Source organism: Anas acuta, chromosome 6 (genome assembly GCF_963932015.1).
Source record: "Anas acuta chromosome 6, bAnaAcu1.1, whole genome shotgun sequence".
Classification (NCBI taxonomy): domain Eukaryota; kingdom Metazoa; phylum Chordata; class Aves; order Anseriformes; family Anatidae; genus Anas; species Anas acuta.
The window spans coordinates 14,353,129-14,379,083 of record NC_088984.1 but is presented as its reverse complement, the minus strand read 5'-3'; the positions used below and the strand labels follow the sequence as shown (position 1 = coordinate 14,379,083).

The 25,955-nt window shown below is 45.2% G+C and overlaps 2 protein-coding genes across 5 annotated transcripts in view; both read left to right on the top strand.

Annotated features, from left to right (window-relative positions):
- Window positions 1-138: 138 nt before the first annotated feature.
- On the top strand, window positions 139-17,920 carry IQCB1 (IQ motif containing B1). The gene is made up of 13 exons (XM_068687484.1): window positions 139-344; window positions 853-1,015; window positions 2,635-2,764; window positions 4,802-4,895; window positions 5,976-6,075; window positions 6,554-6,726; window positions 9,379-9,491; window positions 10,622-10,731; window positions 14,600-14,742; window positions 15,153-15,301; window positions 15,758-15,886; window positions 16,263-16,419; window positions 17,466-17,920. Exons 1-13 carry the CDS (start codon window positions 251-253, stop codon window positions 17,693-17,695), a joined length of 1,785 nt encoding a protein of 594 aa, XP_068543585.1. The 5' UTR covers window positions 139-250; the 3' UTR covers window positions 17,696-17,920.
- Window positions 17,921-18,064: 144 nt separating this feature from the next.
- LOC137858966 (uncharacterized) overlaps window positions 18,065-25,955 on the top strand; it is a 36,025-nt gene continuing 28,134 nt past the window's right edge. The window contains exons 1-2 of one of the 4 annotated variants that reach the window (XM_068687481.1): window positions 18,065-18,578; window positions 20,661-21,793. Coding sequence is in view for 1 of the 4 variants with exons in the window: in XM_068687483.1 (XP_068543584.1) it covers window positions 22,048-22,161 (114 nt within the window). In the remaining 3 variants the exon portion in view is untranslated. Of the gene's footprint in view, window positions 18,590-20,660; window positions 21,794-21,994; window positions 22,162-25,955 lie in introns of those variants that run through there. The other 3 variants (XM_068687482.1, XM_068687483.1, XM_068687480.1) reach the window with 3 other exon arrangements.

Below are 25,955 nucleotides of genomic sequence, written 5' to 3'. Positions count from 1 at the left end.
TGATTGGCGCGCGGCGGCCGCGACCACGCGGCGGGGAGGCGGAGGGGGGTGCCGCGGGGTCACAGCGGGCGGGGCCGCGCTCACGCCCCCTTCACCCCCCCCTCCCGGTGGGGCGACCCCGCGCGGCGCGTTGGGCGGGAACGCGGCTCCCCTCAGAGCGCCGCCGCCATGTTGGCGGCTCCCCACGGGGACCCCGCGGCTCCGCTCGGCGGCCCCCGGGCTCCGCGCCGCGGGCCGGCCCCCGCCGCTCATGGCCGCGGCGGATCCCCGGGTGCTGGCCGTAGCCGCCCGGGTCGCTGAGAGCAGGGAGCGGGACGTCCCGGCGCTGCTGCTGGCCTTGAAGGGTAACGGCGCTGCCGCCGCTGAGGGGTGGCAGCGGGGCGGGCCTCTCGCCGCCTCAGCGGGCTCGTGAAGCTCGTTCTGGAGGGGCCGGGAGCTCGGGCACGGCTCCCCCCGCCCGTCCTGCCCCTCGCCACGCAGCCGCCGCTCGTGGAAGTGGCCGGGACAAGTCAGGGCCTGTGCTAAATCGGGATGTAATTATAAGGGAGCCGTCCGTGCCGCGGCCGTTGTGGTTTTCTCCAGCCTAGGAAATTCGCACAGATGGGCTGTGTCCCAGATAACGCCTGTCTTACTGCCCAGTGTGTAACGAGGCAATGGAAAGCCCAGTGCAGCCACCCTTCCCGACTGTCACGGGGTCTAGCGAACAGGTTGTACCTGTAGGATAGAAAATCACCGATGGGATATTTTATGTTGTTGGCACTTTTAAAATTACTTCATATTTTGAAAAAGTACCCAAATTGCACCTCAGAATCTAATGCTTCCCTTCGTCACTCTCCTGCTTTCTTCCCACAGAAATTTTAAATAATCCTTCTTTGGGACATAAAGAATCCGAAAAAGTTAAGCAGGACATATACTATTATGATCTGGCTCAGTACTGCGTGCTGGTCCTCAGACAAGACTTTTCTCGAGTGCGTGGAGGCTGGGCTACTGCTGCCCAGCTAGCAGAGATACTGAGGTAAAAAAAAAAAATCACCAAGTTTTCTAGTTTTCTTGCAGGCCTTTCATCTTGCTCTTTTTCTTTTGAAGCTGTAACGCATTGGCTTCCATCCAGAACAAGGCTTGTTGTTCAGGAAAGGCCAGGGTTAAAGTGCAGGGAGCAGTCAAGAGCAGAGGGGTCAGGCATAGCCTAATTGGCCCTGTTTAATTCATTCTCATTGTATTTCGTTGAGCTGGGTAAACTGTTTGGTGGGAACGGTTTTTGTGTTGGGTTTACCTTTTCTGTGGTCAGTACTCACACAGGTCTCAGTTTTTGCCAAGAAATTGCTGATTTTGAATTGCAATTACTTTAAAAAAATCTATTTAGTTTTATTTCATCCTGCAAAAATCTGATTGACTCACAGCTTGGCTTGGCTCCATTTAAATATCTATTTTTAAGTATCTGTTTACATTTTCAACATAATAGAGGGCACAATTCGTACAGACTGGAGAGCTTGATGCGGTGATATTGTGAGAATGGCATGATGAAGTTTAATTCATAGCTAGTAAGTAAGACAGCTGTAAACCCCCCATCCCCAATGACCCAAACTCAATTTTTAATGTCAGGAAAAATAATACGTTTTAAAATTTCCCCACGTTGTACTGGATTTTGGCTTAACTGGGAAGCAAAATTCTAAGGCATGAAGCAATTAGGCAACCATCTTTTATTTATGCCATATCTGCAATGTGAATTTTTAATGTGAGGAATTTCACCAAGAGATGCAAGATTTATCACCAGAGTTGCATGAGACTTAAATAATCTCTTACTAGCTACTTCAGTTTGCAGAAAAAAAAACTGAAATTTATTTAGCTGTAAAAACGTCCGTTTTGCAACTCGTTCAATCTCAGCTTTGTGCTTAGATTGTGCTGTCGCAGGGCTTAGGTAAGCAGAGCTTTACGTGCACGCATTCACAAAAAGCTAACAAAGATTAGATAAGATGTCAGAAAGCAAAATTCATAAGAAGCTAGGAAAATACTTTTGTTGCACTTGTATCACAGTGGAGCACAAAACTGAAAATCTTTCCAGTTGTAAAACTTGCAGTTTCTTGTAAACAGCCTTCCAGAAATGACCAATGTGTCTGTGGTGAATAAAACAAGAAAACTGAGATCTGAAAAACTGATTTCTAGCCCACATGTATTCCTCAGTTAGGGGGAAGTTGTAGACAGACTCACTCAGTTTTTTGTAGTGAGTAATACTTTTTATACGTATTTTTGTTGCCTGATCTGGACTGCCTTCATCAGTTTTCCCTTATCACGTTTCTGTTTGCCTTTGCTTTTTTACCTTATGACCATCGGAGCCCTTCCCTAACATGTGGAACAGGCCTGAACAGATCCTATGAAGCTAAAGGCGAAAGTGCCTTGGATATGTTTTAAACTGAGACGTGCTCTAATAAGCAGTATTACACTTGCTGTCTCCAGCCTGCCAGTGATAACTCTTCCTTCTACCTTGGAGCTAGTCACAGCAGTTAACTGTTGTTCAGTGCTGAATTGTCCCATTGCAGTGAAGCATTCCTTCTCTGATGACATGACGTTCATTCAAAACTGTTCAAACAGGCCCTTGAGTATTCAGTTGTGTTTTTGTTTTTTTTTTCATTTCAGTCATTGTTGTGTAGGACTAGAGGTGAAAGAAGATCCCAAGGAATTTTACACAAAATTTCTTCCTTCAGCCATAGACAACCTGCTGCTTTTGGGAAGACGCCTGCAAGCACGATTTATCCGAGCAGTCAAGGTATTTACATTTCATAGTTAAAAGAGCAGAGAATCTCTGTAAGCTTTCCAAGCTCATGTGCTGTATAAGCAGGATATTATTCTAGGGATGCTGTATTATGAACATTTATTTTGCAGAAATTACTTTTTCTTTATGCCTTGGAGCTTTGAAACTGAAATTTGTCATTGTGTAGCGTTCAGTCCATTACATGTGCCAAAAGTAGTTTGTTACCATAAATTTTTTTTAGAGAGTTTGTTACTACTTGTAAGAGTTTTTTAAAGGGGTTGGGAGATTGCAATTATGCGTGGGACAGAAGAAATAGAACAGCAAGGTAGAGAATACGATCCCAGATGTTTTTTCTTACAAAAGGCAGCATCCCAGTCATGGTAGTGTCTTTTAACTTTGCATATAATTAGTTCAGTCTTTGTAACCGCTTTGTTCTCACTGCTTTACTCAGCTTTATGGAAAAAGAAAGTATGGTTTAGGAAGGCTTAAGACTTTAAGTCGGATATGTTGAAGTTTGTTTTGCAACAGAACTTCTTCAGTGGAATTGGCAAAAAATTCCAAAAATGCCTACTGCTTCTGAACCAGCATGTCAGGATCCCTAAAGGCAGGCTTTGTGATTTAGTGGATGTGAACACTTTATCGCATTACTCTCTATCTTTGCAAAGAAGGATTTTGCCCTGCTATTTTCCCTCATGCTTTTGAGACATTCCGAGTTCCGGAACAAGCCCCCCAAAATGGAAAAATAAATACCCAATTTCGTGGATTCTGATAGTTTCTCTTATTATGCCTGTTTCCTTTCGTATCTCATTTCCTGTCTCACTGACTTCTTGCACTTGCTCATAGTTTTCCTACAGAGTCTTGTTCAGGACACCACATACACAATCACTTCTCAGAAAGTATCAGCAGAGTGACGTATTTTCTGTTTGTTCAATACTTTGTAAGTGCATTTAGTGCTTAAGAAGCAAGCTTCCTGAATGACATCCCAGGAGACTTGAGTCTTATCTGCAATATGTAATTTCCCCCACACTTTCTTATTATGTCTCAGCCTACATGCTACTTGAGTCATGCTTGTGGGCAAAGATTACTTTTGAATGCAAATGCAGTCCATATTTTATAGCTAGTATTTTGGCTTTTAAAACTTGTGGTCTCAAAGGTGACTGGGCAGCCAGACTTGATGCTTGCTCACTGGAACTTGGGAAACCCCACTCTGCCAGTGGAGATTTGCAGTTTATTCTGCCCTCACTTGCTTTCTGTACAAGCTTTTGAAGTCAAGGGAAGTACTTAAATAGCTTTTAGAAACTGGTGCTCTGCCAAAACACACAACAGATAATATTGTGCCTTAACTTATTACTGTTATTTCATATCTCTCATTGTCAGTAAGTACCAAATACAGAGTTAAACCATGACTGATGGCTGGGACTTCCAGCATAGATCTAGGAATAGACTTCCCAGAGTTTCGCTGGTGGAGGCTCAACAACATGGGAGTTATCACACCAAGTGCCTTATAATAATGTTTATCAGCAGTGTAGTACTGTCAAAAGACACTTTGCTGTCCACACACCAAGATTTTAGATTTCCAGTGGGCTGTGGATCTTACCTGGAATACAGTCTCCAGACTGTATATGTGTGTGTATGTATTCACATATCAAAATCTGGATTCTTCCTGGTCATTGTGTCCGGTCCAGTGTTAGCACAGCAAGCACGAATACATTCAGTTTGGTGTTTGCTGCTGTTTCTCCAACTATGAGGTGCTTCTGAAACCTCACCATGCCGGTTCATAGGAACCATTTCCATTTTAACAATATTCTTGTCCACTTCGTACCTGTGGTTTCTGTGTTTTAATCTTAAATAACTTATTTCCCATTTTGTGATTTGCATGCAAGTTTTCTTTTTTTTTTTGACTGATTCCTATGGTTTGACCAACCTCATTTGGGAAGTTGATGGAGTTGGCCTCCAAATAGCTGAAGTATACAAACCGCCCACTGCATCAAGCTGGAGTCCTCCGTGAGGATGCATACGTGTGCTTTTACCTACTTCTCTTGTTTTGTTTAGGATGAAGAAAAACAAGATTTTTTACGCTGTTTCCGAACAGTAACCGATGCCATCTGCTGGCTGTTTGGTGGGCATATTCAACTGACAAAGCATGGTAAGGGGAAAAGTAAACTCATAAAACACCTGAGTATTTGTCTAGAGCAACTACAGGTATCAAGAGTCAGTCACAAGCCAACCTGCATCTAGTTTTCCAATTCGGAGTAGGTATTAAAGCAATCTCTTAAAATATTCCGTTCAGCAGAAACAGCAATATTTAAATTGGAGAAGATCCAGTAAAGGGAAATATTAAAGAGTTCCTTTTCTAGTCTTTTGGAGACAAACATTAAAAGTCTTCTGCAATTTCCATTTGTAATTATGTACCTTTAAAAAAAAGTTTGTTTCTTTGTTTTTTTCTGATAAAATACTGTTGCTCTTCTTACCTGTCAGTGGTTAATATATGCAGAAATTTGACCAACATACATTGCAAGCCCTAATGGGTAGAACTGAAAAATGGATTTCTCGATTTGTTGTCATGCCAGAAATTTCTACAAGTATCTAACAAATTTCTCTAGCAGTTTTGACCAAAAGAAGCTTTCAGTTAAACCAACTTAACGTTGGCACATTGATTTTTAGTTAATAATAAAAAACAGAATTTGTTTTTAACAGAGAATAGTAACTTAAGGATCGTAAGATACGTAGCTAAAAACACAAATGGCTAGAAAAATTACTGAGTATGTAGTCACTGAGTATGTAGTCACTGGTATTCTGGAATAAAAAAAAATGGTGCTTCAAGTGGACTTGCATTAAATGAAACTGGTTTAACCAATTGTCAAGGTTGAAGTCCTTATCTTTTCTGGATATTGTTGCCCCAGTGATAATTCCGCTGCTGTAATAAGAAACTGGTGCTGGTGTAACAGAGAAGCTTTTAAAGTTTTTATTACATGGCAGTGCCAGTGCCTAAGGGATATCCAAAGGCAGAAAAACAGGACTCAACGTGTTTTTTGGATGTTGAAGCAGTTTACTTGTTCCAGTAGCTTCCGTGTAAAAATTATAAAAGATGGCGTTTGTTACAGAAACAGTATTTGGTTTTATTTGCTATGGCTTATGTTTCATAATAAAGTTTATTTGTTTAATGGTATTTTTAAGTCTGTGGTTCTGATTGCGTGACTTCTTGTTTGTTTTTGTTTTTTTGCAGTGCTGCAAAATGATCACTTCCTGCAGCTGCTTGTAACAGACGATGTTGAAACAGCAGTTATAATGATGTCTGTTTTACACAGTATTTTGGGGGTCAATAGGTTAGTTGTTTTTATTATCACTGATTTTTCTGAAGTTTAAATATAAAACTCAATTGATTACTGTTTTGTAAAATAGAACATTTCATATACGAGGAGTATGGCATTTGTGTTTTTTTTTTTCTAATCTTTGCTGTAGAAATGGAAAAATTGGCTATTCTCTTTATCCTGTTGTTAAGCTGAGGGAATGGGAATCAGTTGAAACAGTAGGAATGCTTCTGCCACTGAGTCAGTAATACTTGTTTTTTCATTTTAACTGGAATAAATGTGGAAATACCAATTCATTGCAGGAAAAAAAAGCAGCATAGAACAAACATAACTATTCAATTCCTTTTCCTTCCACTGTGGCTCAGATTGCTGGTCCGGCTAGCTGGCCGTGTTGACTTGCTGAATCTTGACCTGACATCTGTAATAGGAAGTCACTGTTAAAAAGCTCAGTTTATAACTAATATTTCAATTCTATCCTCCTCTTTCTCTCTAGTTCTGTCTTGCTTCAGGTTGATGAAGAGACTCTTCACTCTGTTTTGGATGAGCTCGTTTATAAGCTTTCGTCTACCACCAACCCTGTCATAGGAAATGCTGCTACAAAGCTGCTGTTGTTGATAGCAAAATTTTGCAAGCAGCTCCTGAATTTACTCACAACTCGCTATAAAGGTTTGTAAATATGCATGGAACCAACCACTTGGTCTGGCATTCACCTTAAAAATACAAAGGTGGAGGTTACCCAGTGCTCTCCTTGTTCATTAGCCATCTGATACTAGGGAAACTGCAGTGCTCTTTTATTTTCCTTCTCTGTTTGTTTTTGTTGTAATTTAAGGTGCTGCTCCTCTTTCTGTTTCCTAGATTTATTTTCTTCTATGTATTGAGGACTGTGCATGTGGAAACTTGTCTCTTCTAGCTGTAGTTCGGCACCTTCAGCCTGATGGGTTTTACTACCTTCTACACGATGTTCTGTATCTTTTTTTTTTCTTTTTTTTTTTTTTTTTTTCTGTGAATGCTGGATGACAAGAGACCCTCCTAGCAGGGTGTCTGTACTGCCCAGGTAAGAGCTGTTTGTCAGATATCTGCCGGTGTGCCAAGCCTCGCTAGTCCAGTAGCATGGAAGTTTTACTTGTGCCAACTTCTGACCCTGGCTGTTACGGGTCTGCTTATCTGATAGCTGTGGTTCTGTCGCCAAGGAGCTGGCTGTCTTTTGACGTCCAACTGATTAGAACGAACTTTTTCCAAGAATTCATGAAATGAGTTTATTGTTTTGTATTGCTGCTTTTAGATGAGGAGAGTGAGCGTGCATGTAATTTAACTTACTCTATGTTCTTCAGTATGTAATCTAGTATCCCATTCAATGTTTCTGTCTCTAGCCTAGCAGAGAGCTCCAGGAAACGCCTTTATCTTCTGTCGTGTCCATGGAGACTAGGGAAAAGGATTTGATGTTTGCCGAGTCTTTTATATCCTGGTTATTACTGATGGTCAAAACTACTTCTGTGCAGCCTCTGTTCTTTTGAGAAAAGGGTAATAACAAGTGGGTTTGCCAGACAAAAAGGCGCAATTCTCCTTTTTACAGTTGTGTTAACTACTTGTTAGGCAGAACCAGCTAGATTCCTGGATCAGATGAGTAGCTTTGGCACTTCTTTACCTACAGAATTGAGAGACCGATTCCTTGCAGTGTGAAACGAGGTGTGACATGCCTAAGGCTGGCAGCGTGTTGTGGATTCTTGTGAAACTGCTGCGATGATCTGACCATCTCAGTTGTAGAATACTGGCTTGTCTAAAGAGGTGCAGGTCTCGGTCAAATAACTATGCTTTAGGGGTCATGCTACTTTATTTTGCTTGGAATTGACAAAGTGCCTCATTCATTTAAAGGCTCTTGATCTTCTGTATATATTTCCTGTTTCCGCTAAGGAAAAAAAAAAGCTCTCTTTTTTTCTTTTCCTTTTTGTTAGAGTCCTTATGTTAGCTTTCTCTGAGGTTTTGAAATCTTGTGGATGGTTTGAAGAACAGCAGCTACAAATAAAACATTCCAGCATTTCCACCAGCTGGCCATCTCGTTGAAGTAACTTGGCTTCACGGTGGTTCAGAGCTGTTGCTGGTATGAGGTGCCTCAGCGTAAGCTTTCTGTCAGTGATGTCAAAGTGCTAGAATGAGAAAATACCCTAAATCTCCCAACTCCAAGCCGAGCATGGTCTTTACATCAGGATTGCAGGAGAGCCTGGTCTTTTTATCTGCATGGATCTTGGAGGCATGCTTGTCAGTGGCTGGGAAGGGAAGGGGCACATGGCTATGTAGCCTGTGCAGAAACCGGCAAATGGGTCATGTCAGACCTACAGGACCTCTGTGAGGGAACTGCTTTGTGTAGTTATGTGATTTTTCAGGGTTCAGGCAGGTTTAAGGCAGTGACTGACTCCGTTTGTAGTCTCAGCCATGTCTCTCCTCACATGTTTAACCATCATCGTTGTTCCAAAATGGTGCATGCCTGCTAGAACAGAGGTGCCACTTCTGTGGCTATGAAGGACTTTGTGGTCCATATGTGATCCTATAAATGCACACGATGTATTATTTCTTGGAGTTGCCCAGTATGTGAATATGCTCATAGACAGTGATTTGAAGATAGAACTTGTTTGAATCTGAAGTTCTTCAGGAGCCTTTCCAAATACATGTCTACTTCCCGTCTTCCTTCCTTTCCCCTCCGACTCTCTGCAGAACTCTCAAGCTCTGGGATTTATCTGATAGAGATCGAAAAAACAACTTGTTACTGTCCTGTGCACAGCACAGGGAGTGTGTCTGTTGTGAGGAGAGCACACATGTGCTTTGTAACTATTGTGCACTGAAAAAGCCATATTGTGCCAGGGATTGGAAACTCGTATACCCGCAGTGCGATTATGCTGTACAAATAAGACATCAAAGAATTCCGGTCATAAGTAAACAGATTTTATTATAAAAATATGAAAGCAGTGCTCGTAAAACCTGGCACTTGTGTACTGCTTGCCATCCTTTTAGGACCTCACAGTGACTTACGGCTAAGACATTGAAGGTACATGGATAATTTAACTGCCAGTTATGTAGACACAGTAGGTAGTGACTCTGAGATATAAAATGACAGTCGCTGTAGAATACTTTGCTGTGATGATTGGAGCACCGGTTTTTAATTGATAACGTGTAAACCCAAAAATGAGAGATTGTGTTCATCTTCAATCTAGTCTTCCTTTACAGAAAGAATCAGATTTATTTTTTTTAATTGAAAATTGTTAGTTTGAAATCCTCAAAAGAAAAAATTTGCCTTAGCTTTATTGCATGCTTCTTCTCTCTTAGGATTGAAAGTGCTTTTAAGTAAACAGTGGATTGGCAAAGGATTTGACAGGGATCTCAGTCAACTTTTGGACTTGCTATACTTGGAACAATCCAGTGGAAAAAAGGAAATGCAGGTGCTGAATTTTAATGAGACTTTCCTATGTGAAATCCTAGTTATGTGTAATTTATATATGACTAGAAAGCATTTACTATATTGCTTTGTCTAAGCTTTTCAAAGCATGTGCTATTTTTTTCATGGTATCAATGGATTTTTAAAATTTCCTATATATTCTTTCATTTGTGTCTTTCATTTTTTAAGACCTCAGGAAATTGTCCAGTTATTAAGGTAAGGGATTGTCAGGACTGTGACTTGAGAGTTTGACTTTTTTTTTTCCAGATTCACAAAGTGGTATGAATTCTTACAGAATCATAGGGGGAAAGGTGATTTAGTTTTAATAACTATAAACCAAAACCAATTGTATCCACTCATCTCACGTCAGTTATTACAAATTTAGGTTTCTGAAGTCTTGGGAATATTCAGATAGAATTAAAAGTCATGTAGTGGAAACGTTCGGTAAGAACGTCTCCTGTGCTGTGTTCCCAATAAAAGAGTGGATGCATGTTTTAGGAACTTACCAAAATCTTACATGCAGGTTTTTCAGAGACAGAACTTCAAAGGAAATCAGAGTTATGTTTGTAGAGACCTGCTTTCACCTTAAACACAGCAGGGTGTTTGCTTTGTGTGTTGCGTTGTTTTCCCCTGAAAAAATAACATTTAAGAATGTAATTTCTTTTCATGTTTGTTGTGACTGATGATCATAGTGCAAATGTAAAAATTTTCCTGCTATTAGTTCTCCATTTTTCTCTTTCTATCCTATCTAGTGTAGGTATTTTGATTGAATCAGCACTTGAAATATCAAGTGCTTCAGACACTTTTAAGTTCAAATTTCTAACACTAACTATTAAATTTTAACACATTAACATTAACAAATATTTTATATTTGTCCTGTGAATGTATTTGTTTATCAAAAAGAGCATTGATCCAGATGATCAGATTAGCTCTCTTTGGGGCTCATACAAGCCTTGTGATGATAATTGTCTGTAGGACCTTAACTGCCCTGCACCATTACAAATATTGTGCATTTCAGGGCATTGGAAAACTGTTCTTTGGCCAAACATTGAGGTTGATCCAAATAGGCAAGCCGTACTAGTGTGTTTTTATATGCAAAGGAAATATTGTATTAACTATTTTTATAAATTTCAGAGACTGCATCAAGCAGCTTGTATAATCCAGGCTGCGTGGAGAGGATTTCAGACAAGAAAAAGGCTGAAGAAACTACCCCAAGCAGTGACCATTTTACAGAGGAGCTTCAGGTAAACAGCATTGCTTTGTAAAAAGCACTCAAGAGAATAGACTAAAAAGGTTCGGTTTGTTTTTTCTCAGGTCAGAATTCTTCTATTAGAGCTGGTGGGAATATTCTTTGTTACAGCCCTTGACCACTGCCTCTTGTCCTTTTTATGCTTGCCTCTAAGAATCTGGCTCTATGTTCTTTGTAACCCTTCATGTAGTTAGTGAAAGACAAAAAATAGATTTCCCTTCATTTGTGCTTAAAAAAAAAAAAAAAAAGCATCTTCACCTGTCCTTGTATACCAAATGCTACGTACCCCTAACTGTCCCATCTGGACAGTCCCTGTCCCTCCAGTTTGTCAATACCTGTCTTCTGCTGGGTGGCCCAGTAAAGTACTGGCAGTATTCCAGTTGTGCCCTCCAGAGTATTGAGTAAAGTGAAATAATTTTCTTTGACTTGCTGCCTCTGCTTTTGCTAGTGCAGCTCTCAATGCAGCTAGCTTTTGTTACTGCAAGGGCACACTACTGGCTCATCTTCAACTTGCCATCTACCAGGACCCCAGGTTCTTTTCATGGGAGCTGCTGTCCAGGTAGTCAGTGCCCATCCTGTGTGATTCATGAGGCTATTATGTCCCAAGTGTAGGACTTTCCACATGAGCTTCATGTGGCTTCTGTTGACCCATTTTCTATGTTCATGGTGTTTCCTTTGAGCGTCAGCCCTGCCCTGCAGTGTGTGGAGGACTGATGACAGCCTTGCTATAAAGTCAAGGTAAATGACACCCAGTGCTCTCCCCTCATCCACAGAGCCACTCAGCTCATCACAGGAGGCCATTGGGTTGGTCAAACATGATTTGCCTGTGATAAACCTGTGCTGGCTGTTCCTGTTTCCTTCCTGTCCTTCTTGTTCCTGGGGAGAGCTTCCCTGCAGATCTGTTCCTGTATCCCAGAGAATGTTTGGGTTGGCCAAGAAGTCCTCCATCTTGAAGATGCCTGTTGCCAGTCAGCTGTATTTTCTGAAACATGAAAATAATGTAATGTCAATATGAACTATTTCACTGCAGATTATTTAGCAAAAACATCCAAACAATGTGCTTTTCCAGCAGTACCAAGCTGCCACTTCTGGTGCCAAAAGCTCCAACTGTCCCTTTCCCAGCTGCCAAACATTTTCTCCATGAGAAAACCTCATACTTCTGTGATGTTTTTGTGTGTTTTCTTTGTAAAAAATTATGGCGTGTGGAACAGTGCAGCACTGGGTTGCAATAAATAGCCCTAGAAGATGATGCACTGGTGGCAGAACAGTTAACTGGTCACGGTTAACTTACAAAATTCCATCATAAATTAAATGTGGCACTGTCCTGGAGTTTAATGTCATGCCAGAGTGCTGGAGAAACCATGGACTAAAGTGCTTGCTCAGTATGCCACTTGTAAGGCCTTGTTCTCAATTAATATTTGAGATCTTTGACTCTCAGAAGTGGGGTCGATTCAGTGACCTAGAAATAGTATCTTCTGACTTTGGAGTAGCACAGAAGAATGAAGCTACATAAAAAATGCACATGTTACTTGAAATATGATTTCAGCATGATTAGGCAAACTCTTTTCGGAAGTCTAGTGTGAATTTTAACATAGAGTAAGGGATCTAAATCAAGACAGACCCCACAGCAGGTTTAATTCAATCTTTTTTATTGTACATGGTAAGCACTACCTTGTCAAGACTAGATCTTACAAATCAGATAGTGAAATCACTTTGTGTTATCACCAAGGTGTTAGAAAGCAGACGGTTGTGGTTTGTCTAGACTGGTATTAAGAAGGTACTGGACGCTCTGGGGTGTAATCTTTAAGTTCAGGAGGATTTGCAGGGGATGCAGTATATCCACCAAGGACCACTAGCCACTTCAGCTTCTGTGCTGTATACTAAGAATGCCATCCTTGTGACTGCTTTCTGCTGCACCATACATATACTTTGAACCAATATTTCTGCCCCCATCAGGCACTTTGCAAGCCTGCAAGCCAAAATCACAGCCCAGAAAAATTGCATGACGGGATAAGGCGTGACATGCAACGCAGAAGGGAGAGGGTGGTGAGGCTACCAGCAGTCAACCAGCTGCTTAACATTCTTATGTCATGTTCTCACTATGGCAAGCATTAGTGCATGCCTCTTAAATAAGTAGTTCTTGAATCATTTAAATGGGCTCTCAAATGTGTTTAAGATTGAGAAGAATGGAAATATATTAATATTTTTACAGTCATGTGTTCGTGGCCCAGTCAGTCCCATTGAACTGAGTACAATATAGTAACTGTACAGCTCCAGTGTTGTTTTTTTTTTCTTTCTAGGTCAAAGCTGCAGGTAGCATTAAGATGAAAAATAAAAATGGTGTTTGGAGTGCTGTGAGCATGACTTTAGAAAACCTTCCAAGAGGCCTTTGGAATTTTTAACAGTCAGTGTTTGGTTATATACGTGGATTTGTTTTAGGATAAGTACGTTTAAATACTGCTGAGGCTGAAGCTCCAAACTTGGCTCACCTGCAGCTGCAGTAGAAGATTTTAAACTCTACAAGTTAGATACCTCTGAAATGCTGTGGTTTCAGAAATGTCTCCTCAGTGAATATTAAAGCTTGCAGTCTCCTTGAAGTTAGTTCGCTTTTATGTAACTAATTGTAGAGCTGTTAAAATGGCAATAATTGGTATTAATCATGCCTCATAAATCAAACCATTGCATGTATGTGTATATATATATTTATATATATATGCACTTATACACGTAGATGATCAGAGGGAGGTTAATCTGTGCTATGAACTGCAGAAGGAAGCTTGAGTCTTAGTCTCTGTGTTTTACTTCTGTTTAGAGGCATTTCCCTGTCAGTGTGGTCTTGTGGAAACAAATTATTTATTATTGTTATTTATTATTGAGAGAAGCAGGGAATGAAGAAGAATGTGTATTTTACAGACTACATGGGAAATAAAAATTTAAATACCTGACAAGCATTGTTGGTAGCGTCACAGGTGCACATCTGAGAAGTTCATAAAACATGCTTGTTGATTCCTGCCTAGAGGAGCTGAGAAGTTTCTAAGGAAACATATTAACAGTTTTATCAAGAAAATGGCATCAAAAGTCCTGTTTGGTCCTGTGGCATTGTTCAGCTTAGAAGCCTAGTATTGCCTTCGAGGATTAAAAATGCAGAGGTTTACAATTGTAGTTTACAGAAATGCGTGGGCTGAAGACCTTGAGACCATTCTGATGTAGTCACGTGTATCATGATCTGTCTCTGTAGGTCGATGTGTGGGCACCCTTCAAGTCTGCATTACTATCATAAAAGGATTATGGTCTCTTTAGATCACGGTGGAAGCTGTTTATCAGTTTGGGCCAGATCTTTAGATCCAGAGCATTTCTTTTACAAAACCGCTTCCATCCTGTTTTCCACCACCCAGTTACAGAGACTAAGGAGAAACTGTAGTTCGTGGAAAAATAAGTATTATGGAAAGCAGGTGCCATGCATGCTGATGGGTGCACTGGAAAAGATGCATGCTGGAGCAGATGCTTAATGTTGCTTTACTTCTTCCCCAGATGATGGAAACAAAGCAGTTGTTTTCTAGTTCATGTTAGCTGTGGATGTCCCACCTGAAGCATTGCTCTTTCAGCGTCCTTAGAGCTGTATCCTAAGTAAAAATACATCTTTTGATTTGACAACAAAATCGGGTGTCTGGCTCAGAATTTTCCTGCTTATAGGTAGTGCGATAATTTTTTAGCTTGCAGGTAAGGTAACAACTCATTGCTTGGGTTGATCATACAACCAGCAGCTGGCATGGCAGCTGCGACACCATTCAACATAAAGAGAAAGAGGGATTTTTAAGAAATGTACAACTTAAGGTAATCATTAATGTTTTTGTGTATTGCAGAGCTAAACGAGAACAGGAGCGGCAGCATTTAGAAAAACAGAAGGAAGATGAGGCCCTAAAGCTGCAAATGCAACTACAGAGACAGAGGGCCATGAGACTCTTCCATGAAAGACAGCTGGCCTTACTGGAAATAATCCATGCGAGTATGATTTCTATTAAAGTATATCAAAAGATTAAACTGTCTGGGTCTCCTTAAGAACATTTTCCCCAAATGTATTTCCTAATCTTGCATGTCTGTTTGCACTGTAGTCTTCTTCTCCTGACCTGATTATCTGACAGAGAAGGTGTTAATTCCTCAGGGGCTCAGTAACTACTGGTTGACATCTGCTGCCTTCAAAATGGTACAGGAGAAAAGGAGACCCTGTATATAAAAGGCTCCATTGCAGCTACAAGTCTTCTCTGAGTAGTCTACAGCTACTGGGCCTTTGATGAGGAGGGATTTTTAACTGATAAAAAAGCTGGTGTTTTGAAATCAAGTTTAAGGATTAAAAATGTAGATTACTGAAAGGTCACAACCCATGACCTTATAACGGGGTCTTTCTCACATTTGTAGGTCAGGTAAATAAGCACCTGCAGGAAATGGAGGTAAAATCAGCATTAACTATTCAGAGATTCTGGAGAGGGTATAGAGCAAGAAGAAGTTTTCATCAGCATAGACAGTCTCTTAAGGAGTATAAAGCAGCCGTCATCATTCAGAGAGCAGTAAGTATATAAACTTGGTTCTAACATTAGATAGGATAGCACTTATAGTGATGCCTCAAAAATATCCATTTATTTACTTTTCTTAATGTTGATTTAGCTGTAATGTATTCAAAAATAAGTCAGAGGGTGATACTCTATAGCCACAAAGTACTTAGAGGGGTTGAATCCTGCCTAAGATAAAAAGTCTGCTACAACCTTGTAACTAAAATGCAAGAGCTGCCACTTTGAAACCAAAGGTTGGGATTTCAGCACGCCACAGGTAAGTCAGTAATTTATTATGAGCATTTTAACATTATTTAGTATCCATGCTGACCATTGTATGTTGCCTTCTCAGTATCATAGCTAAAGTTCGCTTTAACCGGTACAGTGCTAAGACATTTTTTTCCACTGACTGATTATAAAGTGAGACAAACTTCTTGTCTGTGATTCCTGTATTTTTATATGTTCTTTACAAAGGCTTGCAAATTCTTGGAAAAACAAAGAAGTAAAAGACCTCTGTCTCCTTGGAAAGATCCCAAAGGACTGACTGATGAGCAGAGACTGGCTTTACAGCAGAAGGTGGATGACTACATCAAATTGCATCCGGTCTGTTTCTTAGTCATTTCATAATTTCCATTAATGATGCAATGTAAAATACTGTTGGGATGAAGTACATTCAACTTCATAAATTCCGATCAAGATAATCCTTGTGAGGTGTGCATGTATTAACCCTGCTTGTTTGAGAGCAGGGTACTAGGATACTGGGGACTTGAACTGCTAATCGAATAAAAAGGGTCACAGCAAAACTGTAACTGGAAAGTCACATATACGTGATGATAGATAGCTTTGGAGAGAACTTCAGAGGAAGCAAAATGATTAAGTTAACAATTAACAGCATTTGCATTCCTTTGGACACTAATCTGTCCCCAAAAGATTTAAAATAACCAGCTCTTGATGGTAACAAACTGTTATTTTCTTCCAGGCTTCCCAAATGTCAGAAGAAATGAGTAAAGAATTACATATGCAGGCCCAGGAAAAGCTGGCACAGTTCATGTTGAGGAGCAAATTGGATCAGAGAGCAGCGCAGCGGAGAGAGACGTTACTGGCTCAGGTCAACACTGATGTGGAGCTGCTAATGAGTACGTGACTGCTCTGGTCATAGTTGCAATTACCTAATTAAGCTAATTTAAAGAGAAAACTGAAGGGAACAGCGGTAGAGTCTTATTTCAGAACTGAAATATCTTTCTTCCTTTGCCATATGACTTATCTTGCTAGAAATCATACAGGTATTGCTGTAGGTTAAGTATTATATACCTGCTTTGCAGGGAGCATCTTAATTTAGTGCAGATGTTTTGTTTCTGATACGTTCACAAGAAAAGCAATGGCCTTGTAAAAGGCATTACAGTTTCTAAAGGGATCTTACACAACCTCTCCCTCTACATTTTTGTTTTATTCTGTTTCCTTGTTTTCCCCAGATGAAGAGGGAAATCTTTGAGCTATGAATTTTGAGTCAGGTTTTCATTTTGTCTCGGTTGGCTTTATTTGAAATAGAATTCAGTGTGGTACTAGCTAAATTCCAGACAAATAGTTTGGAGTGAAAGAGGGAGAATAGCAAACTGCAGCCACCAGAGAGCACCCAAGCAGGACAAAATTCAGCAAGTTACTGAATTCCGTGACTTAGCCTGTCACATGGTGTGTCACTGCAGCTCATTGCTCCCTGAATGGGCAAATCAGCAGCACACTCCCACGTTTTGCCGGGGCCCCCAGGCAGGGAATACGCAGTGCTGCTGCTGCGCCAGAGCTGTGGAAACGCTACACTGATGTCACCCTGCACCAGGAGCGCTGATCCAGCAGTAGCAGCCAGGAGCTCCTCTTTCTCCTAGGTCACAGTTTCACAAGAAGTCGACTTCATGCACAGCACTACTGCCCTGAATGAAGCAGTCCTGCTTGCCACCCTTACTTTCCCTCCCCTTGTTCTGTATTTATTTTTTTAAGGTTAGTCTTAGTTTGGATTGCTTCTCCAATCTTGGTTTATCACAGAGCCATAAAATTGTAGCCCCAGCAAGGGGAAAGGAGTGCTTTAGGATAGTAGCGGGAGAGTAGCAATCCTTCTTTTTTGTTTAAAATACTTGTAAATCTGCAGCATAAGAAACAAAACAGAAAACTTTTCTCCTTGTTCCTACAGATGCTCCACGGTTAGCAGAGACCACAGAGAAAGATCTTGCTGTCTTTATGAGTCGGTCGGTCCCTGTAGCTACCAAGGCCAAACAATCCCACAACGCTATGCTGAAGTATGCTCGCTGGCCATGGTGGAAGAAGCTTGGAGATGAGTTTGTGGAGGATGATGTCATTCCTGATGATGCCCTGAATGCAGAACTTGGAAGTCTGTTTATTGGTGGAAGGAAATCCTATTAGCTATTGGTGGGAGCTAATCCATTTACAGGCAGAAGTATCTGTTACTCATCCAGACGTGTACCTTGCACTGTGTGTTCACTTGCTTGTGTTTTTAAGGAAGGAAAATACTTGAATTTGAAGACACTGAAAGAGACCAAGGCCATCTTTTAGTGCATTTTTCTAACGTTACTGAGAATCTTTTCCAGTGAATTTGCAATAAAATCCTATTGATTGTGCTATTACAAAGAGGATTTAAATACTGTTGTTGTAAATCAGGATATTTTATAACTTACATTGCTTTGAAAGTAAGCGTATAGCTTTTGACTTTCCACTTATTATTTTGAATCAGTCCATTGTGAAAGCCTGGGCTTTTATAGCAAAACATTTTATCAGGTGATGTGCTTCAAGATAAAGATGGGTTTGGAACAAACCAAGACGTCAGTAAGAAGCCAAGCAAGCACTTAGGCAGGCTGGGTGCTTCCGGCAGGGTGGAACAGCTAACTCCAGTCAGCATAAGCAAAGCTTTGTCTGAGGAACCTCCACCTCTTGCTTGGAACAAGTGAAAAAACAGGGGGATGAAAAAAAAAAAAAAACACAAACAGATTTTCTTAGATAACCGCATGTTTTTTAAGGAAAATGCGTATAACTTCCACAGCCAGTATGCTGCCTTGTAACGTGGCTGCAGCCCAGACAGTTGCACAGGCTCCTAGCCTCAGCACGGCCATTGGCACCATCAGCTTCATCTCAAACCATGAAGACAGTGTTAAATCCAGAAGGGACTCCAGCACAGTCACTATGACCTGGTCCACAGTAAAACACCTCCAGCCAGAGGCTGCTGCTTATCGATCTGCGTAGAAAGGAAGGAGAACACAAGGCTGCGGTAGTGCCTGCGCTATTAATAGAGGTATTTATTAGGTGAGAGACACAGGGAGTCTTAAGAGTTAGATGTAACAAACTGCAGAGGAAGAAAAGCACAGTGATGTCTGCCGGTTGTATGTGGGCAGCAGTACTGCTTCAGCATGTTTGATTTCCATCTTCTCTAGAAGATTTTGAGTTTTAATTTTAGTGATGAATGGAAAACAAATAAATAGAAATATTGGGCAGAAGCCCAAGGCCATTCAGATGCAGCCGATACATTAGAATTAATTACTGGGCAGCTGCCAAGAGGGAGAGCTGTGCTCTGGGTTAAATTTTCTAACAGGCTGCGAGTTGGAAGGCACTGACTTGGCTCTGAGCTCCTTTCTTGGAGAGTTAACTGGTGGAAAAATCCATTATTTACCAGCGCACTTGCATGTGGCTGTTGAATTACGTGTTCTGCACAGCCCTGCTGTTAGTCTCAGACCATGCCTATCATAAACCAGCTGCCCTACGAGTACCCGGGTGGAGGGGCTGGGGGAGTACCAGGGGATAAAGGCTTCCCCCAGCAGCTGCCAAGCTCTAGTGCTGGAAAACGCCCAGCTCCTCCGGGTGAGCTGCAGCAGGCCAGCTGTTCCCTGCAAGTCCACCAGGCCTCTGTGCTGTCATTGTCCCCTCTGCTGTGCAGCCACTGACCCAAGCTATTTTGGGACAGCAGCGTCTGCTGTTATGTTTATTCCTACTCACCCTCATTAGAACAGCTCTTCAGCACCGGGTGACGTTCACAAAGGTGCTTTGCTTAATGTATTTTATGTAAAGGGATGAGGCCCCCTGGCCAGTGTTAAATACCGAGTGAATTATAGAGCACCTCACCAAAAAGCCACTTATTGTAATGTTAATGGCCTCTGCCACTCACTGCCATTGGAGTGGATAATGAACTCCCCTTTGCAATATGCAATTTGCTGGATAATGGCTTTTTTAAAGTGAACAGAGAGCTTGGTGGAAGGTGCGGCCTTGCTGGAGGAATTCAAGTTGTGGGGTCATTTATTACCAGCCCAGCAGTGCAAATTCCTCTGCCCCGCCGCTGCCCCGATAAATAAAACTGCCTCTCCTTACTTTGTGCTTATCACCAGGAGATCTCAATTATCTCCATTTTACAGAGCTGGGGAACCAAGGCGGCAGGGCACTGAGGGAACGTGCCTGTGGCCACGTACAACCCACAGCCCCCTCCGCAGCGCTCTTTCTGCCCGGGTGCTGCCTCCCACTGCTGCTGGAGGCCTTCGCCCTCCTTGCCCTGTGCCCCAGCACCGCCTGCCTGTGCTCCCGCTGCTGTTGCAGGCAGAGCGAGCCAGAAGCAAGCTGCTGCTGCGTGCTGGGGTGCAGCCCCTCTCCCCTTCCTGCCTGATGTGACTGAGCTGTGCAGAGGGGGCAGATGGATCTCCTTTGGCCTGCCACCACCTAGTCAGAGACCATCCAGTTCCCTGTGGTTTGCTGACGGGCTGGAGGGATGTGACTGGGCTCGGGTAATCCTCTTCTCCAGTCCTACTGGTGCTTTATTTCACCGTGGTTCCCTCTGGGATAAAATTCTCCTGCCTGAGTAACAGGAACAGACACAAGTGAACAGAATTCACCTCCAGCCTGCTGCCAGGTGAACTCTGGCTTACACGATCACCTCTCTGGGTTAAACACGGTCACCCCAAACCAGCCCAAGCTGAGACCAGCCCTGCTGCCACTTGCCTTGCCACAGCCCACAGGCGTGCCCAGAAAGCTGAGCTGAAGTTGCTTGGGCATACATCTGCAGCACAGGTGGTCCAGCCAAGCAGGGAACGGGGCTGAATTTGATTGTGTGCAGCCAGCCGGGGCTGCGTCCCTTGGGGTACAAAGCACATTGCCCAGGCAGCCTGGAGACTGAGCCCAGGGGTGCCCTGCCCGGCCGCTGGGGTGACAGACGTGGTGAGGAGCGCAGGGGCAGAGGGGAAGCTGGAGCTGCGAAAGCAGCGGCACTCAGGGCATTAAATATTGATGCAGTCTAAGCTGGCCTGTGGGGGCGATTGAGCTGAATTGCAGGTTTCTGTTGCTGGGATAAATCGGACCCGTTTGTCATGTGGTTTTGTTTCTTCCCTCTCCTAAGTGAAGCTGTACAGGAGCAGTATTGCTACAGCAGCAACAAGCGATCTGGAGAACAAATTTCTCTGATGGATATGGATAACATTGAAGGGGCAGCAGCTGTTCTCCTGCCAGAGGTGCCACCAGAAGGTCATGGGGCAGCAAGATGGCAGCAAAAAGAACAGAAACCACACAGCCTCTGAAAGGAACAGGAGGCAAAGCAGTGTCCTCTGCTGGCCCCTGCAACTGAGGAAAATTCCTATTTACCTAGACAGTTGTTTCTGTTGTTTTTTTTTTTTTCCCCAGCTTTAGCTGTAATTGGACTTGCAAACAACAGGATGCTCATCTCCAGCAGAGACCCGGGCACGAGCTCCAGCGTTACGCTGCGAAGTCCAGGGGCGTCTCCTGGCCTCGCAGAGCGGCTGTAACTGGAGCAGGGAGCCGGGGACGGGCGATCGATCACCCCGATGCTAATCCACCTCTCGCCTCTCAGTCTTCGCTGCCCATTTCCACAGGAGCTGAACCTGGCACAGAGACCTGCTCTGCACTGCGAAACATCACGAACATCAGGCGCGAGGAGGACCGGACGCGTTCTCCAAGCAGCAGGGTGAGGGCTATCCACAAATGAGCACGCACAGAGGAGGAGGCAGCCCGTAGCAGCAGGAGCTGGAAAGGTCATCGATGGCAATAGGTCTCCAACTTCTCCTCACCATCCTTCCTTATAGCACAGCAACGCTGAGACATCCTCCAGGTGTCCTTGTGCACAGGAAAAAACTCTTTACCGAAGAGGTGCCGGGAACACCTCTGGGACCCTGAGCGACCTCTGGCTCTGTCTCTTCCTCTGGGAGACGAGGCTCGCTGCAGGCTTTGTGTGGTTGTGATTTAAGAGCCCTCGGTGGAGGACGCTCTGCGAGCGTGATGCTCCTGAAAGCCCCCTCCGTGAAGGTGACATGAGAGTCTGGCAGACCTCAGAAGGGAAAAAAAAAAAAACCTTGTAAATGGGATGGACACAGCCAGAGCAGCTCCACGAGCTGAACACGGCCGGCTCTGAGCGGGCAGCGCTGCAGCGCCGGGTCCTGGCAGCAGCTGAGGACACCACGAAGCTCGCCACGTCCCTGCGGGCTGCGGGGGGCTCGAGTGGCACCCCTGAAAGTCCCGGTGAGTCAGGGGGCCGGGGGGAGCCGGCGTGGGAAAGGGGGACGTTGTTTTTGGGGTGACACAGCCCCAGCCCCCGCCGCAGGACGAGGGACGGGGCCGGGACCCCCCCGAGCTGCCTCGCAGACAAAAGGCCGGCGCTCGGTCACACCCAGCACACCCAGCCGTGCCTAGGCTCGGGGGGGGGGACCCCAAAAAGGGGCTTTTCTCCCCAAATTCCCCCTTCTGGCGGCGGCCCCGCCCCTCCCGCCGTTGCCATGGCGGCGGCAGAGCCGGGCCCGGCCCCGCGGGCGCACGGGGGGCGGGCGGCGGCTGCGGGGCTCGGCGCTGCCGGGCGGGCACGGGAGGAGCAGCGGGGCCGGGAGCCGCAGGTGGGTACGGGGATGGGGATGGGGATGGGGATTGGGATGGTGATGGCAAACAGCCCTTATACAGGGGCAGCAGCTCCGTAGCGGGGGGCTCGGGGGGCTCCGTGCCCTGCCTGCCCCCAGCCCTCGCCTTTGTGGCTGGGAGGCGGTGTGTGAGTGTGGGCACGGGTCTGCTGGTGGTAGGGGAAGGGAAGGGGAGGCCTGGGGGAGGTGAGGGCTTCTTCGTGAAATGCTTCACAGCCTGCAGTTAAGGCTCAGAGCCCCCCTGCTGCAAGCTGGGGACGCCTTACCGAGCCCTTGTGCAGGTGGGGGAGCGGGGAGCGGAGAGATTGGAGTCACGGCCACAAGCTGAACTGGGTGTCGCACATCCTAAGGCTTGTGGTGGAGGTATTCATCCACATGTCCTCTAATGAAATCGTCCCTCATTTTTACCAGCTGTTCCACGAGCTGTTCTGGGCGCTGCAGGCCACGTGTGCTCTGGGGCTTTGAGATATTGCTGTTGCGTATGCTGAAATGTTGGTGCCTGTAAGCATGAGAAGGGTGCTGCCTGCTTAAAACAGGTCCGTGGGGGCTGCTTGCTTTGTGCTGGGGCAGAACCCCAGAGCTCTGTGACGGGTGAGGCTGTCAGTGTGCAGCCAGACAGCAAGGCATGCACGGGACTGACGAGGTAAATGCAGAAAGCCTGGACACCTGCTGTGACTTGTGTGACAGCCTGGCACACGAAGGGGAAGCCTGAACAGGAGGTGGGCCGTGTGCGAGGTCTGGTTCCCATCCGGTGCTTCTGTCCATCCCATTTAAGGTTTTTAACCAAAGAGCCCCGGCTGCAGTCTCAGGTTTAAGTCTCGCTGCCCTGTCTGTAGGGCACAGCACAGGACAAGGTTTGCCCCAAAGCGTTCACAAAGCCTAAAGCTGCACCGCTGTAAGAGAAGCCCACTGCCGACTGGGTGACATTGGATAGCTCCCAGTAGCCACAGGGGAGAGGGAAAGGAGCAGGCTGAGTGCTCTTATGCCTTGTCTGGGTTTTAACACCCAGCTGGTGATTGCAGATTTCTGGGCAGGCTGATCCAACCTTATGAGGTATGCTGGCAACCCGTATTTCTTACTCTGTGACTTGGTAGGAGTTAAAGTTCTTCTCTGACAAACAACCCCCAAGAAACAAGAGGCCGGGCACCTCAGGGCAGTGCAGTTGCAAGAGGCATCACTTGCTGCTGGCGGGCGAGCTGCGGTTTCGCAGTTTGGTTCCTTTCCAGCATTTCAGAGGGACAGTTCCCGTAGCGAAGAGGGAGCAAGCATAGCTCCGGGGCCTCCACTGCTGGGCACCAGCCAATTCCTGTCATATCAGATTAGCTCTGTGGCACATTAGCACTCATTTATGTTAATACAAATGCAGCATGACTGCTCCATACTATTGATGGAACTATCGTATTTACAGCCCTGTAATATGACTAATTGGAAGGGAGGTTCTGGTTACAAAACCATGGACGTCCAAGGTGATTCCTGCTGCTGCTTCCATGTAGCCAATTGTGGAGCATGAAGATCGAGCCTCTAGAAGACGTAATCCACTTTTTATTTAGCATCAGTGCAGATGCTCTTCTGGCAAACTCCAGGGAAAAAAAAACCTCTATCACAAAAGGAGCAGCTTGGTGCCTGTCCATCTCAGCCGTCACCTGCTGACGAGCCGAGGATGCACCCGCTTGTCCCTGGGAACAAGCGAGGCTCCTCTGGCCAGAGTCTGCACGAGTTTCGCAGTCCCTGCTTCGTAATTAGCTCAGCCTCGGCTTCCATCTGCTTTGCAGCTCGCAGCAGCCCTCGCAGCTGGTTGCTGGCAGCCATTAGCACCTTGCAGCAGAGGAGCAGCTTCAGCTTTGAGTCCTGGGAAGACGGACAGGGCTGGCAGCACCAGCGGGCTTGGGAGAAATGGCGAGGGAGGAGAAGATGGATGTGTGGAAGGAAGGTGGACTGAGAACATACGTGATGGGGAGGAATGAAGCGACAGGTGGGAAGTGCTGCAAGCCCCTGCTTCGTGGGGGTGCCGAATGGGGGCTGCAGGGAGCTCAGAGGCTTTTGGGAGTAGAGCAAGGGGTTCTCTGCTGCTACAGGATTGTGTTTTCCTGCTGCCAGCCCGCTGCCCAGCCTTCAGGGCTGCTAGGCCAGTCCTGAGCCACTGCAGTGTGCCCTGCAGCACTGCTTGGTTTCAAAACCCCCTGCTGTGAGTTATGTGGACAAAGGATGAGCAGCTCGGGGAACTGCAAGGAGAGCTGGGAGCGGGCTCCTTGTCCTCAGAGCCCTCCCCGCTCCCCGTTACCACAGCAAGCACCAGCATCGCTGTGCGAGGAGCTGCTGTGTGCTGCTCAAGGACAGCAAGGACAGTGGGAAGTCTGTGGTTTCAGGAATTAGTTATGGAAAGCTGGGACCCTCCGGCTGAGGTAATGAGAATAGCTGGAGAATTAGGCAATTCCCATATTCATGAGATGACAAGCTGCGGTTCCTTTGCCAAGGCTGCATGAAATACACTGAGGGGCAGAGGAGTTCTCTGGCTTTGCTAACAGCTGCTTCAAGGTGAAGCACAAGGGGAGAAAGGAAAAAAGATCCACCATCTTTTGTTATTTGTTTAGCTATGGAACAGTTTGGGGCCTGGAATAATTCAGGGTCCTCTGTAGACCTTTTACAAGCTGGGTTTGAGACAGTCCCCTCATCTCCTAGAAATAAGCTGGTGGGGAATTAAACAGCACCTGTCCTAAAGGCTCCTTGCCAAGAATGAACTAAAAATGCTTCTGAAATCCTTTTCCATCTCCCATCCTAGGCAGGAAGTCAAAGTGCAGCAGCATTTTCTTATTAATTGGTCACGGATTTGTGTTTTGCAAGTGTTTTTAGCTAGTGAGAGCGTCTACGCCCTTGCCTCCCCTGCTGCTGAGATGCTTCAAGATACGTGTAAGAAAAAAAATATTTTTCCTTGGGGAGATGAAGCTTCAGCAGATGCTAGTGGGAGTTTACACTCTTGCTTCTCTGTCAGTGCTCGCAGAAGCAGCCAGACACTGCACTGTAGGTACGGGGCTAGAGCTGCTCCAGTCAGACACCGCACGGCCCCTCCTGGGCTTCCCTGGCATTTGTTTGTGATGGGGCAGCCCCCCTCTGCCTGAAGGCACCCGCTGACTGAAAGGTGGCAGTGGCTTTGACATCGAGCGAGTGATTCACAGAGCTGTCAGCGCACGGCTGAGCCCCTCGTGGAAGGCTTTTCCCCCAGGGAGAAGGGAGTTAAGGGCCCTCGGATGCTGAAGAGAGACAGCTCGGTGCAGAGCTAGCCCAGCAGCGATACACGTTGGATCCTGGTGTCACGGCCAGGCAGAGCTGCTGTGACAGATTGAGCTGCTGACTTTGTAGCTTGCCTCAAGGACAACTCGTCTGCCAGTCCTGTGATCAAGTCTGCCCTCATCCTGGGGACCTTGCTCAGGGAGCCCACCCTGCAGAGAGATCTGGAGGTAAAGCAGGGCTCGGAGCGTGATGGAGCAGACACAGCACCGGCCGTGGTTGCTGCTGAATTGCAGCTGCATCCTCAGGCCTAGCAGGGCACGGTGACAGCGATCAGCTCTGTGCTGAGGTGTTCCTGTCACTCCAGGCACCGTGCCCAGCCCTGCCAGCCTGCTCCTAAGAGCAGGGGCTTTCGGTTCCCCCAGTCTGCAGTGAGAGCACAAAGCCACCTGCAGGCAGCAACTGCGAGATATTGGCACAAAGGACGAGCTACTCCCTTTCTGCATCATTCACAGCTCAGATCCCGAGCTGCAGAGGGTGTAGCTGTG